Source organism: Fistularia commersonii, chromosome 3, assembly GCF_037954325.1.
Source record: "Fistularia commersonii isolate RoL2024-O1a breed Wild chromosome 3, RoL_Fcom_v1.0, whole genome shotgun sequence".
Lineage (NCBI taxonomy): Eukaryota > Metazoa > Chordata > Actinopteri > Syngnathiformes > Fistulariidae > Fistularia > Fistularia commersonii.
The window spans coordinates 26379633-26398240 of record NC_141286.1 but is presented as its reverse complement, the minus strand read 5'-3'; the positions used below and the strand labels follow the sequence as shown (position 1 = coordinate 26398240).

Sequence of the window (18608 nt, the reverse complement as noted above, 5' to 3'; positions counted from 1 at the left end):
ATAGATGAATTTATAAATTAAGAAAACTTATCAAACGGTCGGAATTAAAAGCGGAACTATCCGTCCGCCGTTGTTTCTGGTACGGCAGCAGAGCGCAGCCCTCCGCCGCTTCCTGCCAGCCCGGACGCGGGGCTCGTTGCTCCACGTATCACCGGACCGGTGACGGTAAACAGCTCGACGCTGCGGACAACATTCGACCGGACCGCCGGCTTTTCAGACAGTTTCCTCCGCTTTAATTACAATTTTTACCTCCTTAATTTATCGTTGAAAGAGTTAATATTCAGTCGGGAAGTGTCTTAGAGCGGGGAACCCTGTGACCCACCGGCCGGTAAATAGTGACAAGCTAGCTGAGCTAACCGGCTAATACCTCCGGCTTCTCACCGTTATCCCGGTTTTGACGCGGTGTCGTTTTTTCGTGGACTCTTCCAGGGCGAAGAAATAAACTCCTCCAAAAACAACCGGATTCCAGCGACTCGACGGAGGACCGGATCGCCACCATGACCGCCGCCGTCAGAGGTACCAGCCGCCTTCTCTCTGTTGTTGTGTTTTTAAAATATAAAAGATGCTCGTCTTCGCTCCCTAAACCTCCTGGTTTCACCATCAATCTTCAATCATTTATTCGATGCGTTTTCTAGGCCTTTGCAGACTTGGGACGAATCTGCAGTATAGATCCTTAAGACCTTAAAACACTTGATAGCCTTAACCTTGACAATTTATATTGTTTTTCTTATTCTCCCTCCTTCCTACTATTATCTATTACTGTTATGTTTTTGCTTGAAACTCTGGCACAACAATTTCCTTCTGGATAAATAAAGTTGTTCTCGTCCGCTCATCTCAAATCTATCTGCAGTATCAACAGGAGCTTAAACATCGTGTGATTCAAGCATTCAAAATGTTTATTTTTCGTCAGTGCAAGCAGGAAACGTGTGAAGAGTTTGACAAAGTGTCACTAAGGTAGAAGAGGCTGGTCAGGTTAGTCAGGACAACATTGAAATATTTAATGATGCACTTCAAGAAGAAGCGGGGGATTTGTCCTCGTATGCATCGAGGTGCTGATTCGGAGTTCAGGAGAAGAATTATCTCGCAAAATTGGTGCCGATAATGAGATGAGATGTACTTTAATGTTCCCAAGCTTAGGAAATTATTTAGGTCATACTAGGACAAGACAGCTAAAAATATTTAAAAGAAATAAACTCTGAAGTGTAAAAGTGTAATGGTAAACAAAAAAGTCTCCATATTTACCAATACACAGGTTTAAATAATGAGCAAAGTGTCAATGTGAAGTCACCGGTTAGTGAGTTATTGTATCGGGTTACAGCAAGAGCTCGGAAAGATTTCCTGTATCATGGCGTTGGAAAGCTGATCCGTAACGTGCTGCTGGAGAAGCTGCTCCGCTGTCTATCTACTGTGAGGTGGAGGTCCAGGCTGTCCGTGACGGACGACAGTTTAAATGTTCTCCGTTCCACCACGTCTCCATCCTGAGAGAAATCACAGAGCCAGCTGTCCTAAGAATAATAATGAGAATATCATTTCCTCAACATTTTACCACAGGAAATGTATTGCAAAGTGTCGTGGCCGTGGACAGGGTTCTTCATGGATCACCCAGCCTTGATCCAAGCTTTCAGATGATGTTTTAAAAGATGTTCCTCAGAATGTATCTCCTTGTGAGTTGTCGCTCCACCACCCTTGCGGTCGAGACTGCGGCGCCTCAGGATGTTTGCGGAATGTGAACGCCTTCCTCTGGACTCTGGAGGCCGATGCCAACCTGCTAAGAGCTCTGCTCTCCGTGTGTTTCCCCCCAGCTCCCGGCGGCGTGCCTGTCCGAGTCGCCGGCGATGGCATGGAAACCGAGAAGCCGCGGCCCGTGTTGGAGGTCATCGCTGAAACCCTGCCGCCGGGACCGCCTGCCGTGCCGCTCCTGAAGGTGGCGAGCCCCAAACACAGCCCCAAATCTGGACCCCCTTCCCCCGCCGCTCCACAGCCCTGCGGCGTGCTCCACCTGGGCAAGGTCAGCAGGGAGGCCTGCACGGAGGTGGAGGCCGTGAGGATCGTGGTCCCGCGCGCCGCCATCAGCAGAAGGAGCCGAGCGGGAGCCGCCGAGGGGAAGGGGGAGGCCGGGAACGACGCCCAAGAGCAAGGCACGCCGCCGCCGCCCCCGGCGGAAGACTGGAGGGGGCAGCTGGAGAAGCTGCAGAACTCTGAGCGCCGGCTGCTGCAGGACAAGGAGGGCCTGTCCAACCAGCTGAGGGTGCAGACGGAGGTAAGGACGCCTCGGACACGAGACGTGCAGAGGTTCGGGACGAACCCGTAACGAGTTCCCTGCGTGCGGCAGGTGAACCGGGAGCTGAAGAAACTGCTGGTGGCGTCGGTGGGCGACGACCTGCAGTACCATTTTGAGCGTTTGAGCCGCGAGAAGAACCAGCTGATCCTGGAGAACGAGGCCCTGGGACGCAGCCTGTCGCACACCGCCGAGCAGCTGGAGCGCATGAGCATCCAGTGTGACGTGTGGAGGAGCAAGTTCCTGGCCAGCAGGTCGGAGGCGGACGCGTTCGTCCCGCCGTCGGAACACCTGTCAAAGACACCGCCGCGGAAAATGACGGCGTTCTCCGCGTCCCCGCAGGGTCATGGCAGAGGAGCTGACCAACGCCAGAGCGACGCTGCAGCGGCAGACCAGGGAGGCGCAGGGAGCCATTCAGGACCTGCTGCTGGAGCGCGACGAGTTCTCCGGGGACATGGTGCAGACGCACAGGTCTGTGGGGAAGGATGGTTTCTCCGCGGAGGCCACGTCCGGGCCTCCTCCTGACCCCTCTGCCCCCCCAGGTCCCTGGAGCAGCTGCTGGTGTCCCTGCAGTGGGGTCGGCAGCAGACCTACTACCCCAGCGCGCAGCCCCTCAGCACCGGAGAGCTGGCAGCGGCCAATCGCAAGCTAGCGGACGCCATCAACGCCCACCTGCTGGGCAGCGGCGGAGGGCGTGCGGTGAAGAACAGCGGAGCGGATGGTGATCATCTATGCAGCACGCCGGCGGAGAAGATGGCCGAGAAGGTAGATTCTTCTTCTAGTACCTCCTCTAGTCTTCAGGACCCGACCGCGTCAACGGATCTGCTTTTCCACCTCAGGTGCTGAAGATTCTAGATCCTATTTCCGGTTCGGAAAAGGAGGCGGAGTCTCCGGACCCGACCGCCTCCGGCTTCCTGAGCAGCAAGAAGAGCATCGGCAGGTTCCACCCGTACACCCGCTACGAGAACATCACCTTCAACTGCTGCGAGCGCTGCTCCGGGGACATCCTGGTGCTGTAGGTCCTCCAAGCTGGCCGGACGTCAAGCGCCCTCAGAGCCTCTGCTGCGACCGACCGCCGCAGACTCGAGACCAAGTCTTGTTCTCTTGGCAGGCCTTCTGAGGGGTTCTGCTTTTCTTCTCACGCAAGAGCTGAGCTTCTGTCAGCGGTCGGTCCGCAACGCGCAACCAACCTTTAGGAAACCCCAAGAGTCCCGATGTGTTCCCGGTCCTGGTGGCAGCAGCCCAGACGGAGCCTCAGCTCCTTCAAACATCTTCTTTTCTTCACTTGAAGTGCTGCTTAATGTGGTGGAAGCATTTCACGCAGAAACACTGGAAGCTTCTGCAGTTTCGTCCCGGTGGTCGGACAACGTGAGATGTTTCAAAGCAAAACTTGAAGCTCTATTTAAACCGTTTTTTTTCATTTCTCCTTTATTTAAATGAGCGTTTCCTCGCAAACACTTTGGAAATGTCACGACTGAAAACCTCCGAATGCCAAAGTTACCATTTGTATATTTTGTGTGTTTCTAAGTTTTAGATGACCTTTGGTGTCAGGAGGAAATAAAGAATCAGGTGGTTTCTACCTTTCCACACGTCTGGTTTCTAGGCAGCAGAGCAGAACCCACGCTTCCATCCTCTCAGCGAGAAGCGAGACCATCTGACATTTAAAGAATGGAGCACCTTAAAGTGAAGATTCTTCTGATTCTGGACTTCCTGCTAAAACCGTTCACCCTTTATTTCTTCTCAGCACTTGACATTTGCTTTTATTCTGAATGTGAATTTACACCAAGACCTTTTTAACCCCAAAGCAAAGCTCCAAGTCTGAGTTCAGATTCTTCCACAAACCTGTATTTACAGTTCCTGGAGGAACCTGTGTGAGAACCTGGGCTCACTCACTGCCCCACCAGAGCCTGCTGCTCCCCATCTTTCTCTCCTCCATGAGTTTTCTGACCGAGCCCCGAACCCTGGTGGTAACCTGTTTATGCTCTCTGCCTCTGGAAGCTGGAGGTCCTCTGGAGTCTACAGGTTCTCTGGAAGCTGCAGGTCCTCTGGAGTCTACAGGTTCTCTGGAAGCTGGAGGTCCTCTGGAGGCTGCAGGTCCTCCGAAGGCTGCAGGTCCTCTGGAGTCTACAGGTTCTCTGGAAGCTGCAGGTCCTCCAAAGGCTGCAGGTCCTCTGGAGGCTGCAGACCCTCGGTCCGTTCTGTCAAACCCGGGGCCTCTGAAGAACGTGGGTGGAGCTCGTTCCTCCTTTCTAAATGATGGTCTGTTCTTGGGTTCCTGGCTGGGTGACGTGGCCGCGCTCCGCCCGATGCTTTCACCCCTGACCTCTCCGTGCGGTCGGTGGAAGCCGTCGTGCTTTCTCCTCGGCACAAACTTCAGCGCCTCCTCCCATTTCCCCGTGTCCTTGACGGTCAACAGGATGCGGATCATCTGGTCCAAAGTCAGATTTTTGGCTCCCATCTCCCAGTGGAGGAACTCGTCCAGCGGCAAGCGGGCCGTGGCCAGGTTCAGACGCTTGGCGTTGGCGAGCGACAGGCCCGACTGGATGGAGCGGTCCACCAGAGCGCCGACGACGTAGACCTTGGAGTGGTCGAAGGCGCGGAGAACATTGGGGGAGTCGGCGGTGAGGTACACCAGGCGTTCGCGGGGAAACAGCTCCACGTGCGGCCGGTCGGTGCCGGTGATCAGCAGGCGGTCCCAGGTCTCCTCGCCGTAACGTTTGACGAGCTCCTCCTTGTAGGCTCCGTCCGGCCGCAGGTTGCAGAAGTGCAGGTGGAAGGGATCGGAGGCGCGACGGTTCCACCCTTCCACCTCCATCAGCTGACTCACCGTGTTCTCCATCTCCCGCTTGCTCATGTTGGCCTCGTAGCTCATGTCGAAGAGCAGCGGCTGGCCGAACACCATGGCCTGGGCGCTCCTCCAGCCCAGCAGCCGGTCCAGCGTCCGGCCCCAGAACTGCAGCAGGAAGGAATTCTTCAGCTCCTTCTGCTCGTCCCCTTCCTCTTGTCTTCTCTGCTCCAGCGAGGCCTCCCGGGCCGCCTTCCTCTGCTGCTGTTTGTCTTTACGGGCTTTCTTGTGGCCCTCCTTGATGGCCAGGTACTTCAGGTACTTCCTCTTGGAGGACTTGGTGGTGAGCTCTGCCAGCGTCCGGAGGTCTTCATCGGTCATCTCTTGAGGAACGAGCTTCCCGGCTTGACGCCACATCACCACCAGATCCCGTGTGGCCTCCAGGGTGTCTTTGGATCCCCCCTCGGCCTCCCCGGGACCTTCATCCTCATCGCTCGGCTCCTCCTCCTGGAGATGCCGCTCCTTCACCGCAGGAGCAGCCTGAGATCTCATCACGGATTTCCATTTCTCCAAGTCCACGGCCGGCCTCTCCCCCGGCCCCCCGGCGTTCAAGTGGCGGCAAGGGGCGACCGCTCGACGGTGGCGAGGAATGTCCGCGGAATATAAACTTAGAAAAGGCCATTCGGTGACGCGGGATGCCACAAACCGGAAGTCTTCCCGGAGCGCGGCGAGACCCCGGCAGGTGAAGAGGCGCATCATGTCAACATGAGGCGGCGTCTCTTTGCGCAGGAAAACAAACGTGTCGGCACCTCTAAGTTGTCACGACAACAGACGGTGAACAGTCCACGGACAGCCCCGGTGGTGATCGGAGCTCCTCTAAGAATCCACGCTTGACAGCCGTGAGCGGAAGGTCAGGTCGAGACGCGGTGCGTCACCTTAATGAGTCGTGAGGAAACTGAGCTTCACGCGTCAGTTCCGTGCTTTACTCTAAATTTTAGAAATTAAATCGCAGGCAGCTATATTTTGTTAAGAAATTAATGATAGCCTCTTAAGTCCATAATTTGTGATTTTAATTTCATTTCTTCTTTTTAATGTTGCTCTGATTTGGTTGACGATCGCGGCGTGTCGTTTCCAGTCGGAGCCTTTTTGGTGCCGCACACTGGAACCCCCTCGACCGCTTCCTCTTCCGGGTAAACAGCGCAAGCTCTTCGAAATGAGTTTGTTTTTGCCCAAATTGTTATCCAAAAAGGACATCGATGAAGTCATCAAGGGCGTCGCCGAAAAAGTGGTGGTGTTGCGGTTTGGAAGAGACGAGGACTCGGTTTGTCTCCACCTCGATGAAATCGTAAGATCCAATTTTAGCATTAGCTTCACTTTAGCATTAGCTTCACTTTAGCATTAGCTAAACTACCTCCAGGTGTCTCCCCGCCTGGTCTAAACTCCTGTCCCCCCTCCCAGCTTTCCAAAACGGCCCACGACCTGAGTAACATGGCCTCCATCTACATCGTGGACGTGGACAAAGCTCCCATTTACACCAGATACTTTGACATCAGCTACATCCCTTCCACTGTGTTCTTCTTCAACGGCCAGCATATGAAAGTGGACTATGGGTGAGACGGGTTTGTAGATCATTTTGCTGCAAGTTTTCTCCTCTTGAACATCGTCAGATATCCTCGATTTGTCCTTGTAGCTGACAGATAAGACGCCTGTATTGTGTTGTGTCTACATCTCCAGCTCTCCGGACCACACCAAGTTTGTCGGTAGCTTCAAAACCAAGCAGGATTTCATGGATCTGGTCGAGGTCATCTACAGGGGAGCCATGCGGGGCAAGATGATCGTCCAGAGTCCCATTGACCCTCAGAACATCCCCAAATACGACCTCCTCTACCATGGAATCTAGAGCGACGTGAGAGATCACCGGAGACAATGAGCAGATTCAGCATTTTCGGGAGCTGCTCAGACGGGAAAATCCAAACAGGACCGGACTGTGTTTTGTCCTGAGTGAGGTTCGTCCAGTGGTAACGGCACACCGCGATACGGACCTTGTCAGCATCAGGGGCAGTTGGTGCTTCCATCATTTATTCTATTGATTGAAAAGTCCCTGGAAAATGCAGAAATTGCTCGGTCAAAAAACAAAGGGTCACCTAGAAAGCAGAACTCGATCTAAAAGCAGCATTAAAGAGTCAGAACCGGGAACAGAACCTTTCCAACTGTCTTAGGAATCTAGATTTGAACAATTAGACGTATGACTGACAGTCACGCTGAAGCCCGGGAGCTGTCGTCCGGGAGGCCGAACCGCCGGCAGAAAGGATGGAGGTGGATTTGGAGTGGGAAGCAGCTTCGGTCTCTGAGTGCTTTATTTGCATCTGGTTGGCCCTGAACCCCCGTCACCCTGCTCCTCGGAGGCTCTCTGGAGTATTGATCGATCGGGACGTTTGAATGTGTTGGTTTTACTGTCGAAGGCGAAGCGGAGCAGAGCTGCATCTGGACCTTTGGCTGCCCTTCCGTGTTTAAACAGGAATGATGTTTGTGTAAGACCCGCTCTGCCGCTTACTCCCAGTAAGTGACAAACGCGGTGAAAACATCTTAATTAATCTTTGTCATCTTTAGTTTTCTAATTAATTTAAGTTCTTGAATTTTCTTCTTTTTTTTCGCACCATTGTGATATTTCCCGTGGAAAACGGTGTTTGGTCAGCAGGGAGACACCAGTTCATTGAGGCCGTGTGCTGTGCTGGTTGTGTGTAGTTGCAATAAAAATATTTATTTTTTATGGAAAACTGCTCTCGGTATAAATGAATGCAGCTCTCTCACACACACACACACACACACACACACTTAATTTCTGAACAATCCACTGAATCCTGTCAGAGACAAATGACTAAGTTAAAACAGATTTGAAACATCAGACTGGTGTGTTTAGGAGTCCATGTCTGCTTGTGTGTGTGTGTGTTCATGCCCGGTTCCCCCTCAGGTCCGGCGCCTCCTGGTGCCGTGCCGGTGACAGGCTGGAAACCATCGTGAGAGTGTTCAAACTCCAGAAGACGCGTCCAAAATTCTTGGAAAGCGAGAGGTCGCTGGCTCAAGGGAGCAGGAGTAAACACCAAACGTGTCTGTCCGAGAACCAGACCGGAGATCTCCACGTCGGTGAGATTCACACCTTCTGAACCCTGCAGATCCAGGACTCTTCAGCCACAGCATCCAGGTCCATCCTTCTCTTGACGGTGGAAGGGGGCGTCAGCGGGTGGCGGGGGACCCCTGCCTGCCCCTCTCTGCACCCCGGGGCGTTGATTCTGTACTCCACCTGCTTTGTCAGGAGGAACACATCACAACAATATCTTTTCACCTTCTTTTTGGAAAACGTCGACGGTGTGGATGAAGCGAGGATGCACCTCTGACTCTTCCTCGGCCTCGACGCTCCTCCTCCTCTTCCATATTTGGTCTAAATATATGTAATGGGATGATGGATTCAATACGTTTGATGTTTATCATTGAGCATAAAAAGTTCATTCAATAGATTTTGATGATAGAACATTTTACACAATTAAAGGAAAGAGCTCAGAAAAGCTTTATACAAAAATATTTTTTATTATAAAAATACAGTTTCTCGCTCAGCATTAATAACGACGGTGCCAAAACGTTTGTCTGTTTAACTATTTAGTCTTTTTTTTTTATGCCCACAATTTGATCGACTTTTATTTTGAAATCCAGGCCGGAAGTGTCACTCCTTGCCGGAAATCACATCCGCATGTACGGCGGCGACCTTGGGTCACAGAGACGTGTGTCCGTAGCAGTCCCTCTCACACATAAATAAAAAGCTCTGACGCCATGACATTTTGTTCGTAGCGTCTTCCCCCGGGTTGTCTCGCCATGCTGTCCGCCTTTAGGGCGGCTTTCGGCCGTCTGACCGGCGTCTGTCACCCGCAAGGTAGGGCTGGGCTAACATCATGCTAACACCATACTAACGCTAGCCTAACGTCAGCTAGCGCGCCGCTCCGTCGGTTCCCGTCCAGCTTGACAGTGATTAAAGTTGTTTTGCAAACGAATGAGTGAGTTACTTTTCGTTGTAGAATGTAGATGAAATAGTAAAGACATTAGAAATAGTGCTAGTTATGTATAGCTAACACATAAGTGGTACCCGCACTAAATACTGGAATGCAAAACAGACACTACGTTAATGTTGACATTTTGAGACTCGATTATGAACTGGATTCAAAATCAGATAAACTTATTGAAGACTCGACCAGTGTACAATAAAACCCCCTGGCCTGGATCCACTGATTGATTTGCCTCTGTACATAAATGTATATAAACTGTGCATGTTTGAGCCGGCCTGTGTGGCCCCGGTGAGGGTGAAGGATCAAGCTGCTTTCTCTCACTCCTGATGCCCACTGCTGTTTGCTCCTCAGGACCTCTGCACCTCCACGCCAAGGTCCTGACCGCCGGCCTGAAAACCTTTGAGATCCCTCCGGACTACAGCGGTAAGGATTCCCGTCGAACGTCTGGTGTGACTTGAGCCGATGTGCTGAGTTGAAGCGGAAATGTCCGCCAGGCCTTTGGGGGACTCAGACATCCCTGTAACTGCTCGTGGATGAAAATACTACGCCAGACACTCCCGCCGTGTAAAATATATCTTTTCGATTATGTACTGTTGATAGAACAGGTTCAAGGAAAAAGAGGTCTTCACCAGCGTGATTGTCGTCTGATATTCACACAAATGTCCCTGATATGAATCACAGCCAAAGCACCGCCTTGTTTGTCTGAGCGACGCTATCTGTCTGTTCTTCACCCCGTCTTTGTCTCTGCAGATGTGGTCCTGCCGGAAAAGCCCAAACTGAAGTTCTTAAACAAGGTGCCCAACCTCAAAAAGGCCAAGAAAGAGACGAAGAGGCTGTGGGACATCCAGGGCCCGGCCAAGGCGGCCAACGACTTCACGACGGGACAGTATGCTATCGTGGTGAGCGAACAGATCCACAGACACGCACTTTCACAATATTGACGCGCATCACAAAGATCTGGCCTCCTCCTCGTCTCTCTGCGACGCTCAGGCCATGGGTGGAGGCTACATCCACTGGGGCCACATAGAGATGATGCGTCTGACCATCAACCGCAAGATGGATCCCCGCACCACGTTTGCCCGCTGGCGGATCAGCGGCCCGTACAAGCCCATCACGCGCAAAGGCCTGGGCCAGCGCATGGGAGGCGGCAAGGGAGCCATCGACCACTACGTGACGCCCGTCCGCTACGGCCGCTTCATCGTGGAGGTGGGAGGAAAAGTGGAGCTCGGGGAGGTGGAGCGCATCTTGACTGAAGTTGCGAAGAAGCTGCCGTTCCCTGCCAAGGTGGGAAACTCAAAGAGTATTTACTTCCCGTGTGTTTGTATAAAGATCCACTCACTGTTATTGGAAAGAAACATTTGTAATTTATGTATTTAACCATCACCCCAAAGAGACCGCATGGGAATGGATTTCGAGTAACAAACTGCTGGTAATATTGTAGAAAATGCTGTAAAATCCTTCTTCTCCGTGGCGCCCCGTACCCCTGCAGGTGATGAGCAAAGAGAGCCTGGCCGCCCTGAAGACGGAGCAGGCCGACATGGAGCGGAACAACCAGAATCCTTGGACCTTCAAGCAGATTGCACGGGGCAACATGCTGGGCATCAGGAAGGTGCTCAGCCCCCGCGACCTGCGCGGCAACGGGTGCTTCATCGGAAAGTTCCACCTCCCGGGGAGGGTGTGAGGGACCTGAGATGATCGAGGAAGGAACACCTTCTAATCCAGAGAAACTGTGACTCAATCGTCTGGACATTTTGAAGTCTTCTGCCTTGTTTTGCATTCATCTGCCGGGCTTTGCAGCTCCAGATCGTGACACCCGGAATTCGCAGAAGATGCGACGAAGCCCCGGCTGTGTTGTTTTTCATTTCATGTCTGGATATGTTTATCAGGCGTTTCCTGTTTGCAATCAAGGTTTGACAAAATCCCCCTGCTGAAGCTGCTTCGAGGAGGTGGAGGAAGAAGACCATGTACGCTTCTTGGTTCTCCATCACTGGGTTTCAATAAAAGATCTCCCTTTTTGTACAGGACAGACCATCAGTGCTTTTATAACTGTTAACTACAACCTGACTAACCGTTGACGTGACCTCGGTTCCGGACCGACGGGCTGAGCTGCTCTGACTCGGAGAGTAAAAATCCCAGGAAACCTGGACCAGTGTTTTGGCTGAAGCCCTCAGAGGGTCCCAGCTGTATGAATCCCAAAAAATGGATGTTACTCTTTAGAATAGTGGAAAGGTGTAAACATTTCACACAACCGTATTGACTGTTCACCTCGGGTTTGGGGTCATAGATTGGTGAGTTTTTGATACTTTCTAAAGGAGGCAAAGACCCCACTTACTTTATTTGGTGGTTGGAGCTTTCCTTCATTCAGCATTTCAGGTGAGATTCAGAAAACTTTGTCCAGCATAGCGTTGGAACTTCATCTTTGACGTGCCTGAGCTGCGGTTTGGGCGAGTTTGAGCCCAAAGTGCCTGACAAGACAAACTCAGGGAGCAGGAACTAGTGCGCATGCGCATTAAGTCATCGCCGTACGGTTTGTAAACAGCGGGAAATTCGGTTCGCGAAGTCCCGGTCCGGGGATTTAAGTTCGGCCCGGTGTGTCACCCGCGGCCCGGTGAGGTATCTCCGACCCGGGAGGCTAAGACGGTTGGGTCCAGTTTAAAGTCGTTATTAATTAAACTTTTCGTTTGATAACGACCATTCGGCAGTGTTTACCGTCGAACAGCCCCTTCAGTTAGCTTAAGTAGCTTTGATTAGCCTACTTAGCTTAGCTGAGCCCGCCGGTCCGACCAATGAAGCCCGCCCGGGGTTCGAGGGGAGCCGCGACCGGAGCAGCGAACCCGGGCCGGAAGAAGCAGCCGGGTAAGCCCCGGGGACGTCCGCTGAACGAGCACCAGGTACCTCCGTGTCCTCACCGGAAACCGGTAACGCCCGATCGGTCTGTCGTCAACCAGGTGAACCGGTAACTAACCGCTTCGCTTCGGCCCAGGTCCCGCGACGACCCGGCGCCGGTGACCGGGAGGAGAGCGGCAGCCCGGCGCCGTCACGGAGGAGGTTAGGTGAGAACGCCGAGCTAGCGGGTTCTGCTCGGGGGGGAACCAAGCTGGAGAGCGTCGGGTGATTTTTTTTTATTTTAATCGCAGATAAAACACAATAATTTCATTCTAAACGTCTCTGTGTTTTTGCTTGTGGTTCTTCTCTGCCAGCCAAAGGACGTGAGAACCTGAAGCCCGTATCCAGGGCCTCCATCGCTCTTGTGGAGAACATCATGGATTTGTCCATCCTGTGAGTTCTACCTTCTACCAGATGGTTCCTGGTGAACCCGAACCTTGATCGGGAGATCTCGGTGTGACGGCACACTCTTCTGTTGACAGAGCCACGCTGGCTTTGGGCCGGCTGGAGAAGAACAAGAGCCAGGAACATCTGAACAGGCTGAAGCACAGGTGAGCAGGAGCTTCTCTATCAGAATGTAAAATCCTAAAAGTTTGAAGTATCTCGGTCTGGTTTGGAGACGCTGAGAAGACAGGAGGCAGGGAGGAGGTTGGAGAGGATCAGGAATGAGACCATCAGAGGGGCTGCGCATGTTAGATGTTTTGAAGATAAAGTCACACTGAGATGGTTTGGACATGGACAGAGGAGGGATGGAGAAGATCTGGGTAGCAGGAGGTTGGAGCTGCCGGGCAGGAGGTCTGGATGAAGATCTCGCCGGTGGGTCCTCCTGATATTCTCTGACTCTGTCTAGGTTCCTCAAACATTGCTTGGAGCTGAAGGTTCCAGCGCGAGGACAACAGAAGGTCAACCGCTCTGCCCCTCATCTGCTGGATGAAGAGACCAAGAAGTTGGATGCAGGGAAGGAAACGCTTAGTGCTCTGCAGGTGCGTGAGGCCCAGGTCCATCCCAGGACCGTCCTGGCACTCAGATGTTGGGAATGTTCTGACGTCCTCAGTGAAACGTGACTTTTAACCATGTTCAACATCACCATTGACTCTACCCGGGTTCTCTCCATGTTCTCCTGCCTTCGGGTCTCTCTTTGGGTTCATCCTTGTTCTTCCTGTGTTCTCCTGCCTTGATTCTCTCTGCAGGTTCTCCTCCATCTTCTCTTGTCTGAGTTCTCTTCCATGTCCTCCTGCCCGGGTTCTCTGTATGTTCTCAAAGAAAGAAAGAAATGTCCGGCAGGCTGAAGGCTGCTCTGGAACTAGAAACCTACAAATCTTGTAAACCTTTAAGCCTTTATGCTATGTAGAAACAAAATATGTGTTGTATATGTGTACAACTGCATGCAACAAAACATTTTGAACTCCAAAAAAAGATGTTATGTTGAAGGTAATTTTGAAGCAAAATACTCAATGTGTATTTGAGTCCTTCTTGTATTTATGGGGGGAAAAAAATAGCCACCGACGACAAACCAAAAATACCGTCCTCTCTCTCCGTGCTGTCGTCCTTTTACTGGCACGTGCAGTCGCTTTTTAGGAGCGTAAAAAATGTTTGAACACATTTTACTTAGATGTTACAGGACCGCCGCAATCTTCAAATTTAAAATGACATTTAAAAATGAACAAATTAAACGTAACAGGGAGCCTCATCAGAGGGATCAGAGAGTCGCCTGCGAGCTGCCGACCCCTGGACTAGAAGGACTGTGGTGTTCAAAGTATCTGCTGCATCCTGCTCTCCTCTTCCTGAGGGTGTTCAGCACACAGATCCTGTGCGATAGAGGCCTCCTGTATCAGTCCACGAGAGGGGAGGGGTGTCTGATCCTCTTCCTCCGCATCTCGGTTCTTCCAGGAAGACCAGAAGGCCGTCGTTGAAGCCCTGGAGGAGGCCGAGGAGCAGACTACCTCCCTGCAGAACGCCTGCAGAGTGCTGAGGGAGAAGATCGAGGAGGAGGAGGAGAAATCCAGAGAGGTACGTCCGAAAGCTGTTAGCCGTTAGTTGCTAGCAGCGGGGGTTGAGAAAAGAGCTGCACAGCATGTGGCTTAGCTTTCCTGCCAACACACACACACACGCCTCCTTTTTGAAGAAGGACAACCACAAAACCATCGGTGACGTGTTTTGCGGTTGTTGCTGATTAGCTTTAAGTTTTTTCACTTTGATTCTGAGAACATGTCAGCGAGAAGTATGTGTTTGGCGTAGATAAGCTGCACGGAGCTCATCGCTGCCGAGGGTTTCATCGACTTTCTCTCTCTAATCTCGCTTTTCGATTCCGTCGGCGCAGATCCTACAGATTGGAGAAGCGGCGGTGCTGAACCTTCCTCCTGTCCCGCCTCAGAGCCCTGGGCCCACGCTGGAGGTGAGCACGCCGACCGCCGCTGACGTCACCGGACGTCCACTTCCTGTGAGGGGGAGCAGGAGGTCCAGCCTGCAGGGGTCTGATCTCTGGAAGAAGACACTGGAACCCCGTCCTTCTATACGTCTGCCTTTCTGAGCGCTGATGATCTGTTGATGTTCCTCCCGTCAGGAGCAGTTGAGCGAGGCGCTGCCGGACACGGACCCCGACATGGCGGCCCGAAGGCTGGGGGGGCTTCTGCGCGAGTCCGGGGTCCTCGGAGACGCCCGGGTTCTCCTCGCCGAGGCCAACAAGCACCTGGACGGGCTGCTGGGCTGAGGCCTCCTCGCTCTCCTTGATGGAGGATCAATTTTGACTCGCATCATCTGATGTTCATGCAGAAACGTCCTGCGGGCAAAGTCGGGAAAATAATCCGAGGACTAAACCCTGAACCCGGTCGGTTTGAAGTTCACGTGTTCTTCTGAGGCTCAGGTCCCGTCTAAAAGGATCCACGGTGTCGTGTTTGTCTTATGAATCAATAAAATCCACTCTTTTGTCCCAAAGCCGCCGTCATGACCCGTGTTTGTTTGTTTTTGAGGCTTTCCAGGTTCTCCATGTTCTGCCTGGGTTCTCTCCAGGTTCTCCATCTTCCTCCCACACTCCAGAAACAGCAGCTTCATGTAAGCCTCTAGTGGTTCCTCTCCACTCCTCATGTCCATCCTGACTCAACTCAATCGTGTGCCTTTTGCATTTCCATCCTGTAATACCTGGAAAACCGGCACTTCAGAACCAGGGCCAGGTACTCTGTGACTAGAAGCTGCAGACCGGCCGCAGGTCTGTCATGGCCTTCATGTCCTCCACCGTGAAGGTTCTGTATCGTAGTGGAACCGGCGTGAGTCCGGCTGGAACGCGGTGGTGTTACTGGTGAGTGTTTGTTTATTCAGAACAAACATGGAGGTCTCACACAATGGTTTCTTCACGTCCTGCTTTATTTTCTCATTTCACAAACGACACGTGCTTTTCAAACCCGGAGCGTGAAGGAGGTCCAGTCCTGGATGACTTCGGCGCAGAGATACCCACTCGCCGAAACTGCTTTGTCTTTTTAGACTTTGATTCAGTCCACGAGGCTGGACGTGGACCAGCAATCACAAAGTCCCAGTTCCCAACTACGACGAAGATGGCCTGCTTCTGCTCCGCGCCCCGAAGTAATGGAGGTATTCCCCGGTCTGCGATTGTGAAGCCAGGATCAAAAACCCCGGGATCTTCAAAAGGATCAGAAGGTGCCACTACCAGCAGGGGGCGCTAAGCGGCGCGTCTAAAACAGTCAGGCGAGTTGTTCTCCGAGACGTTCTTCAGATGTTCACTGTCCCGGTGTTTGAGATTCACTGAAGGTGATGTTGAGTACTTATTATTGTACGGGTTGGTACCTGTCAGGTCCTCAGCAACCCCCCTCGGGCAGATTGGCAGAGTCGCTGAAGAGGTGCTTGATCATGGAGACCAGGGAGAGACGGACGGCGTTGCTAAGGTTTCGGGCGGCAAAGACGTAGAGCACGGGGTTGAGGGCGCTCTTGAGGTACACCAGGAACAGAGACACGTACGCCGCGTTGTAGGTCTTCTTGTAGATTGTTTCCCAGCCGTCCCAGACCTTGGCCAGGGTCAGCAGGAACCGGCACGCCATGTACGGCACCCAGCAGGTGAAGTAGAGGAGCATGGTGACCAAGACCACCCGGTACACCGTCTTCACCCTGCGCGCCAGGACGGGCGAGGAGGACGCGGAGATGGTCGGGGCGGCCTGCGGGACGTTGAGCAGAATGGCCAGGTTGCTTCCCACGAACAGCAGCAGGGGGAGGACGAAGCCGGCCGCCGTCTCGGTGACGAAGAGCCACATCTTGTACTCCCCGCTCTCCTGGCAGCGGACCTTGCCTTGGTACTTCACCAGCACGGCGCTGAGGAGGTAAGGGGCCGACAGAGCCATGGCTAGCAGCCACACGCCGCAGCAGGTCACCGGCACCACCCAGGTGGGCCGGTGCAGCCGGATCCAGAAGGGCTTCAGCAGACACAGGCAGCGCTCCAGGGCCATGGCGCACAGCAGGAAGGCCGAGGCGTACAGCCCCAGGCCGCGCAGAGACATGGTGAAGCTGCACATGGTCAGGCTGTAGGGCCAGCCGCCGTGGGAGAGGAAGGCGATCATGAGCGGCGTCCGCAGGAGCAGCACCAGGTCCGCCACCGCCAAGTTCAGCACGTAGATGCGGAAGCTGCCGGAGACGCGCCCGATCTCCCTCATGTCTCTGCGCTGCCGGCAGCGATGGGGCACCAGAGCCCAGATCACCAGCCCGTTCAGCGTCGTGCCCACCTGGAAGAACCGCCGCACCTGTCAGTCACACACTGGCCTTCACAACCTTCTTGCCAGCGGGACCCCCTGAAGGCTCTGCCCACAGGAACCAGCTGGAGCCAGGCCCCTGAGATGACTTCACACACACACACACACGCAGCGGTTGGGTTCGGCTAGCACGGTGCCAGATTAGCCCGACATGATGGCCTCCGTTGATTACTGTTTGTTTATTTTTGTGTTTTGCTTTGTTTGAACGTGCGCCGCTCTACAGACATCCAGACACTTGAGGTCACCTGTGCTTGGGACGCTTGTTTTTCACATGCATGGAGTTCGAGGCCCGAGCCCTGCGGCGGAGACTCACCAGGAAAATGAGAAGAGTGGCCACCATCTCGACTCTTTGCCGCGCTTGCGACTGCCAAGTACTGTTGGAGCTGTTGTGAAGCTGATTCATTTCTCTGGTAGGAAACCGGGCGTCCTTATCAGCTGTCTGGGTGGTGGTGGTGGTGGTGGTGGTGGTGATGAGCTGAGAGCCAGAAGAAGACAACGTTACAAATAGATGCTGATGTTTGTATGCTTCTTCATCCGCCTCTCCAGCCGTTTGTTGACGTCCGTCCGGTGGTCGCGATGTTATCAATCTGCATTTTCCTTCTTTGACTTTTGTGAACGCCCCGGCCGTCTGGCACCACAGCAGCCCCTCAACAACCCAGAGGTGTCTAGAATGGACCTCTGAAGGTCCCTGCCTTCTGCTGGCCCTGCAGGAACCTCTAGGAGCCGTCCTGGCCCTGCTCTGCAGCCACACACTTACGTAGCGTAACAGAACCCGAGGTTCTCCAGTGGAACCCTCTTCCGCGACGCATCATGGTGCCTTCCTGCGAGTCTCGACCCGCTCGCTATCAGGACCAGCTCGGACCTCCAGCAGGAACTCAATGTAGTCGTTTTTGATTAGAACAGTAAACTCCTCATTTTAGATGACGCTGATGTTAAAGGAGCTCCTTAATAATCAACTTGTAAGTTAAACGGTTTCCAGTTCACCATCGATTACATGGTTACTTACAGAATGGCCATAGATGGATACATGAAAATGCCTAGCGTGACAGAATTAGTTGAAATAAGCCTCGTACCCGCAGCCGTGCACCTGTCCCGTCCTCAGCGGGACCCGGACCCGGACCCGGAGCCGGAGCCGGTCCAAGCCCTGCAGTCGCTGATCGACATCCCGCGGGCGGCGGCGTCACATCCCACACTGCTGCTCAGCAACGGGTTCCGCTGAAAAATGGAAGGGAGGAAGAGAAAACTGGAGCGCCAGTTGGGTTTTATCAGCAGGAACACACTCACCCCCCCCCACATGTCACTGTTTCCTGTTGCAACATGCGCACTTGTTTTTAATCAATGAGGAACATACAAACCGCGGCGCAGCTCCGATGCACTGCCAGATCTCAAAAGGGTCGGGAGGCGCCGAGGCAGAAGAAGGGAAGCCCACCGAACCTCGCAGGGCCGTGGGAACGGGGGATGCTCTGTCTCTAGGGTTCCCTGAAGGTCTTGCGACATGCAGCTGGTTTTCACAACCAGGATTTCACATCTTTAGATTGAATAGTTTCCAGGTTCGGGGCTCGGAGAGGCCGATCGCAGGGCGCAGTGACCGGAGCCTGCCAGCAGAGGGCGCTGCCGCTCACCTGAAAAACTAATTTTTCGAGTCGTCTCCTCGCTGAAGCAAACTGGTTGTCGGGGACGAGGCGGAAAACATGGGTTTTCACAAGTCTGGACACCAAGCGTCAGCTCTGAGCGGCTTCTCGGCGAGGTGGAAGCTTGAGCGCACCTCCGCTTTCAGGAAAACACCTGGATCAGGATTCTTGTGGAGAAAAAACCCTTGCCTGAAGTATCAGGCAGAAGCAGGTGGTCGGGAG

The 18608-nt window shown here is 53.3% G+C and overlaps 6 protein-coding genes across 6 annotated transcripts; 4 read left to right on the top strand and 2 right to left on the bottom strand.

Moving 5' to 3' along the window:
* The first annotated feature begins 120 nt into the window (after window positions 1-120).
* blzf1 (basic leucine zipper nuclear factor 1) lies at window positions 121-6009 on the top strand. Its single transcript, XM_086144390.1, has 7 exons — window positions 121-328; window positions 430-516; window positions 1803-2260; window positions 2333-2532; window positions 2621-2749; window positions 2821-3043; window positions 3118-6009. Exons 2-7 carry the CDS (start codon window positions 498-500, stop codon window positions 3295-3297), a joined length of 1209 nt encoding a protein of 402 aa, XP_086000516.1. The 5' UTR covers window positions 121-328; window positions 430-497; the 3' UTR covers window positions 3298-6009.
* On the bottom strand, window positions 4103-5822 carry trmt10c (tRNA methyltransferase 10C, mitochondrial RNase P subunit). Its single transcript, XM_086144389.1, has one exon. The coding sequence runs from the start codon at window positions 5820-5822 to the stop codon at window positions 4164-4166; it is 1659 nt and encodes a 552-aa protein (XP_086000515.1). The 3' UTR covers window positions 4103-4163.
* A 124-nt stretch (window positions 6010-6133) lies between the features above and the next one.
* txnl4b (thioredoxin-like 4B) lies at window positions 6134-7826 on the top strand. Its single transcript, XM_086144392.1, has 3 exons — window positions 6134-6408; window positions 6522-6673; window positions 6798-7826. The coding sequence occupies exons 1-3, from the start codon at window positions 6277-6279 to the stop codon at window positions 6961-6963; spliced, it is 450 nt and encodes a 149-aa protein (XP_086000518.1). The 5' UTR covers window positions 6134-6276; the 3' UTR covers window positions 6964-7826.
* A 972-nt stretch (window positions 7827-8798) lies between these two features.
* Window positions 8799-11139, top strand: mrpl16 (mitochondrial ribosomal protein L16). The gene is made up of 5 exons (XM_086144388.1): window positions 8799-8988; window positions 9470-9541; window positions 9869-10017; window positions 10109-10402; window positions 10608-11139. Exons 1-5 carry the CDS (start codon window positions 8931-8933, stop codon window positions 10797-10799), a joined length of 765 nt encoding a protein of 254 aa, XP_086000514.1. The 5' UTR covers window positions 8799-8930; the 3' UTR covers window positions 10800-11139.
* A 503-nt stretch (window positions 11140-11642) lies between these two features.
* On the top strand, window positions 11643-14938 carry cenpq (centromere protein Q). Its single transcript, XM_086144386.1, has 8 exons — window positions 11643-12009; window positions 12102-12171; window positions 12319-12397; window positions 12487-12555; window positions 12855-12987; window positions 13895-14014; window positions 14325-14399; window positions 14568-14938. The coding sequence occupies exons 1-8, from the start codon at window positions 11905-11907 to the stop codon at window positions 14712-14714; spliced, it is 798 nt and encodes a 265-aa protein (XP_086000512.1). The 5' UTR covers window positions 11643-11904; the 3' UTR covers window positions 14715-14938.
* Window positions 14939-15347: 409 nt separating this feature from the next.
* LOC147235988 (C3a anaphylatoxin chemotactic receptor) lies at window positions 15348-17970 on the bottom strand. The gene is made up of 3 exons (XM_086144384.1): window positions 17829-17970; window positions 17069-17230; window positions 15348-16728 (listed from the first exon to the last, which is right to left on the bottom strand). The coding sequence occupies exons 2-3, from the start codon at window positions 17156-17158 to the stop codon at window positions 15814-15816; spliced, it is 1005 nt and encodes a 334-aa protein (XP_086000510.1). The 5' UTR covers window positions 17159-17230; window positions 17829-17970; the 3' UTR covers window positions 15348-15813.
* Between the last annotated feature and the right edge of the window lie 638 nt (window positions 17971-18608).

Coding starts and splice junctions, on each gene's coding strand:
- blzf1 (XM_086144390.1), top strand. Junction 2,750..2,820: donor GACATGGTGCAGACGCACAG/GTCTGTGGGGAA, acceptor CTGCCCCCCCAG/GTCCCTGGAGCAGCTGCTGG. Junction 3,044..3,117: donor CGGAGAAGATGGCCGAGAAG/GTAGATTCTTCT, acceptor TTTCCACCTCAG/GTGCTGAAGATTCTAGATCC.
- trmt10c (XM_086144389.1), bottom strand. CDS start 5,822: ATGATGCGCCTCTTCACCTGCCGGGGTCTCGCCGCGCTCCGGGAAGAC.
- txnl4b (XM_086144392.1), top strand. CDS start 6,277: ATGAGTTTGTTTTTGCCCAAATTGTTATCCAAAAAGGACATCGATGAA. Junction 6,409..6,521: donor GTCTCCACCTCGATGAAATC/GTAAGATCCAAT, acceptor CCCCCCTCCCAG/CTTTCCAAAACGGCCCACGA. Junction 6,674..6,797: donor CATATGAAAGTGGACTATGG/GTGAGACGGGTT, acceptor CTACATCTCCAG/CTCTCCGGACCACACCAAGT.
- mrpl16 (XM_086144388.1), top strand. CDS start 8,931: ATGCTGTCCGCCTTTAGGGCGGCTTTCGGCCGTCTGACCGGCGTCTGT. Junction 8,989..9,469: donor CGGCGTCTGTCACCCGCAAG/GTAGGGCTGGGC, acceptor TTTGCTCCTCAG/GACCTCTGCACCTCCACGCC. Junction 10,018..10,108: donor CGGGACAGTATGCTATCGTG/GTGAGCGAACAG, acceptor TGCGACGCTCAG/GCCATGGGTGGAGGCTACAT.
- cenpq (XM_086144386.1), top strand. CDS start 11,905: ATGAAGCCCGCCCGGGGTTCGAGGGGAGCCGCGACCGGAGCAGCGAAC. Junction 12,172..12,318: donor GCCGTCACGGAGGAGGTTAG/GTGAGAACGCCG, acceptor CTTCTCTGCCAG/CCAAAGGACGTGAGAACCTG. Junction 12,988..13,894: donor AAACGCTTAGTGCTCTGCAG/GTGCGTGAGGCC, acceptor CGGTTCTTCCAG/GAAGACCAGAAGGCCGTCGT.
- LOC147235988 (XM_086144384.1), bottom strand. CDS start 17,158: ATGAATCAGCTTCACAACAGCTCCAACAGTACTTGGCAGTCGCAAGCG. Junction 16,729..17,068: donor CCACTCTTCTCATTTTCCTG/GTGAGTCTCCGC, acceptor CGGTTCTTCCAG/GTGGGCACGACGCTGAACGG.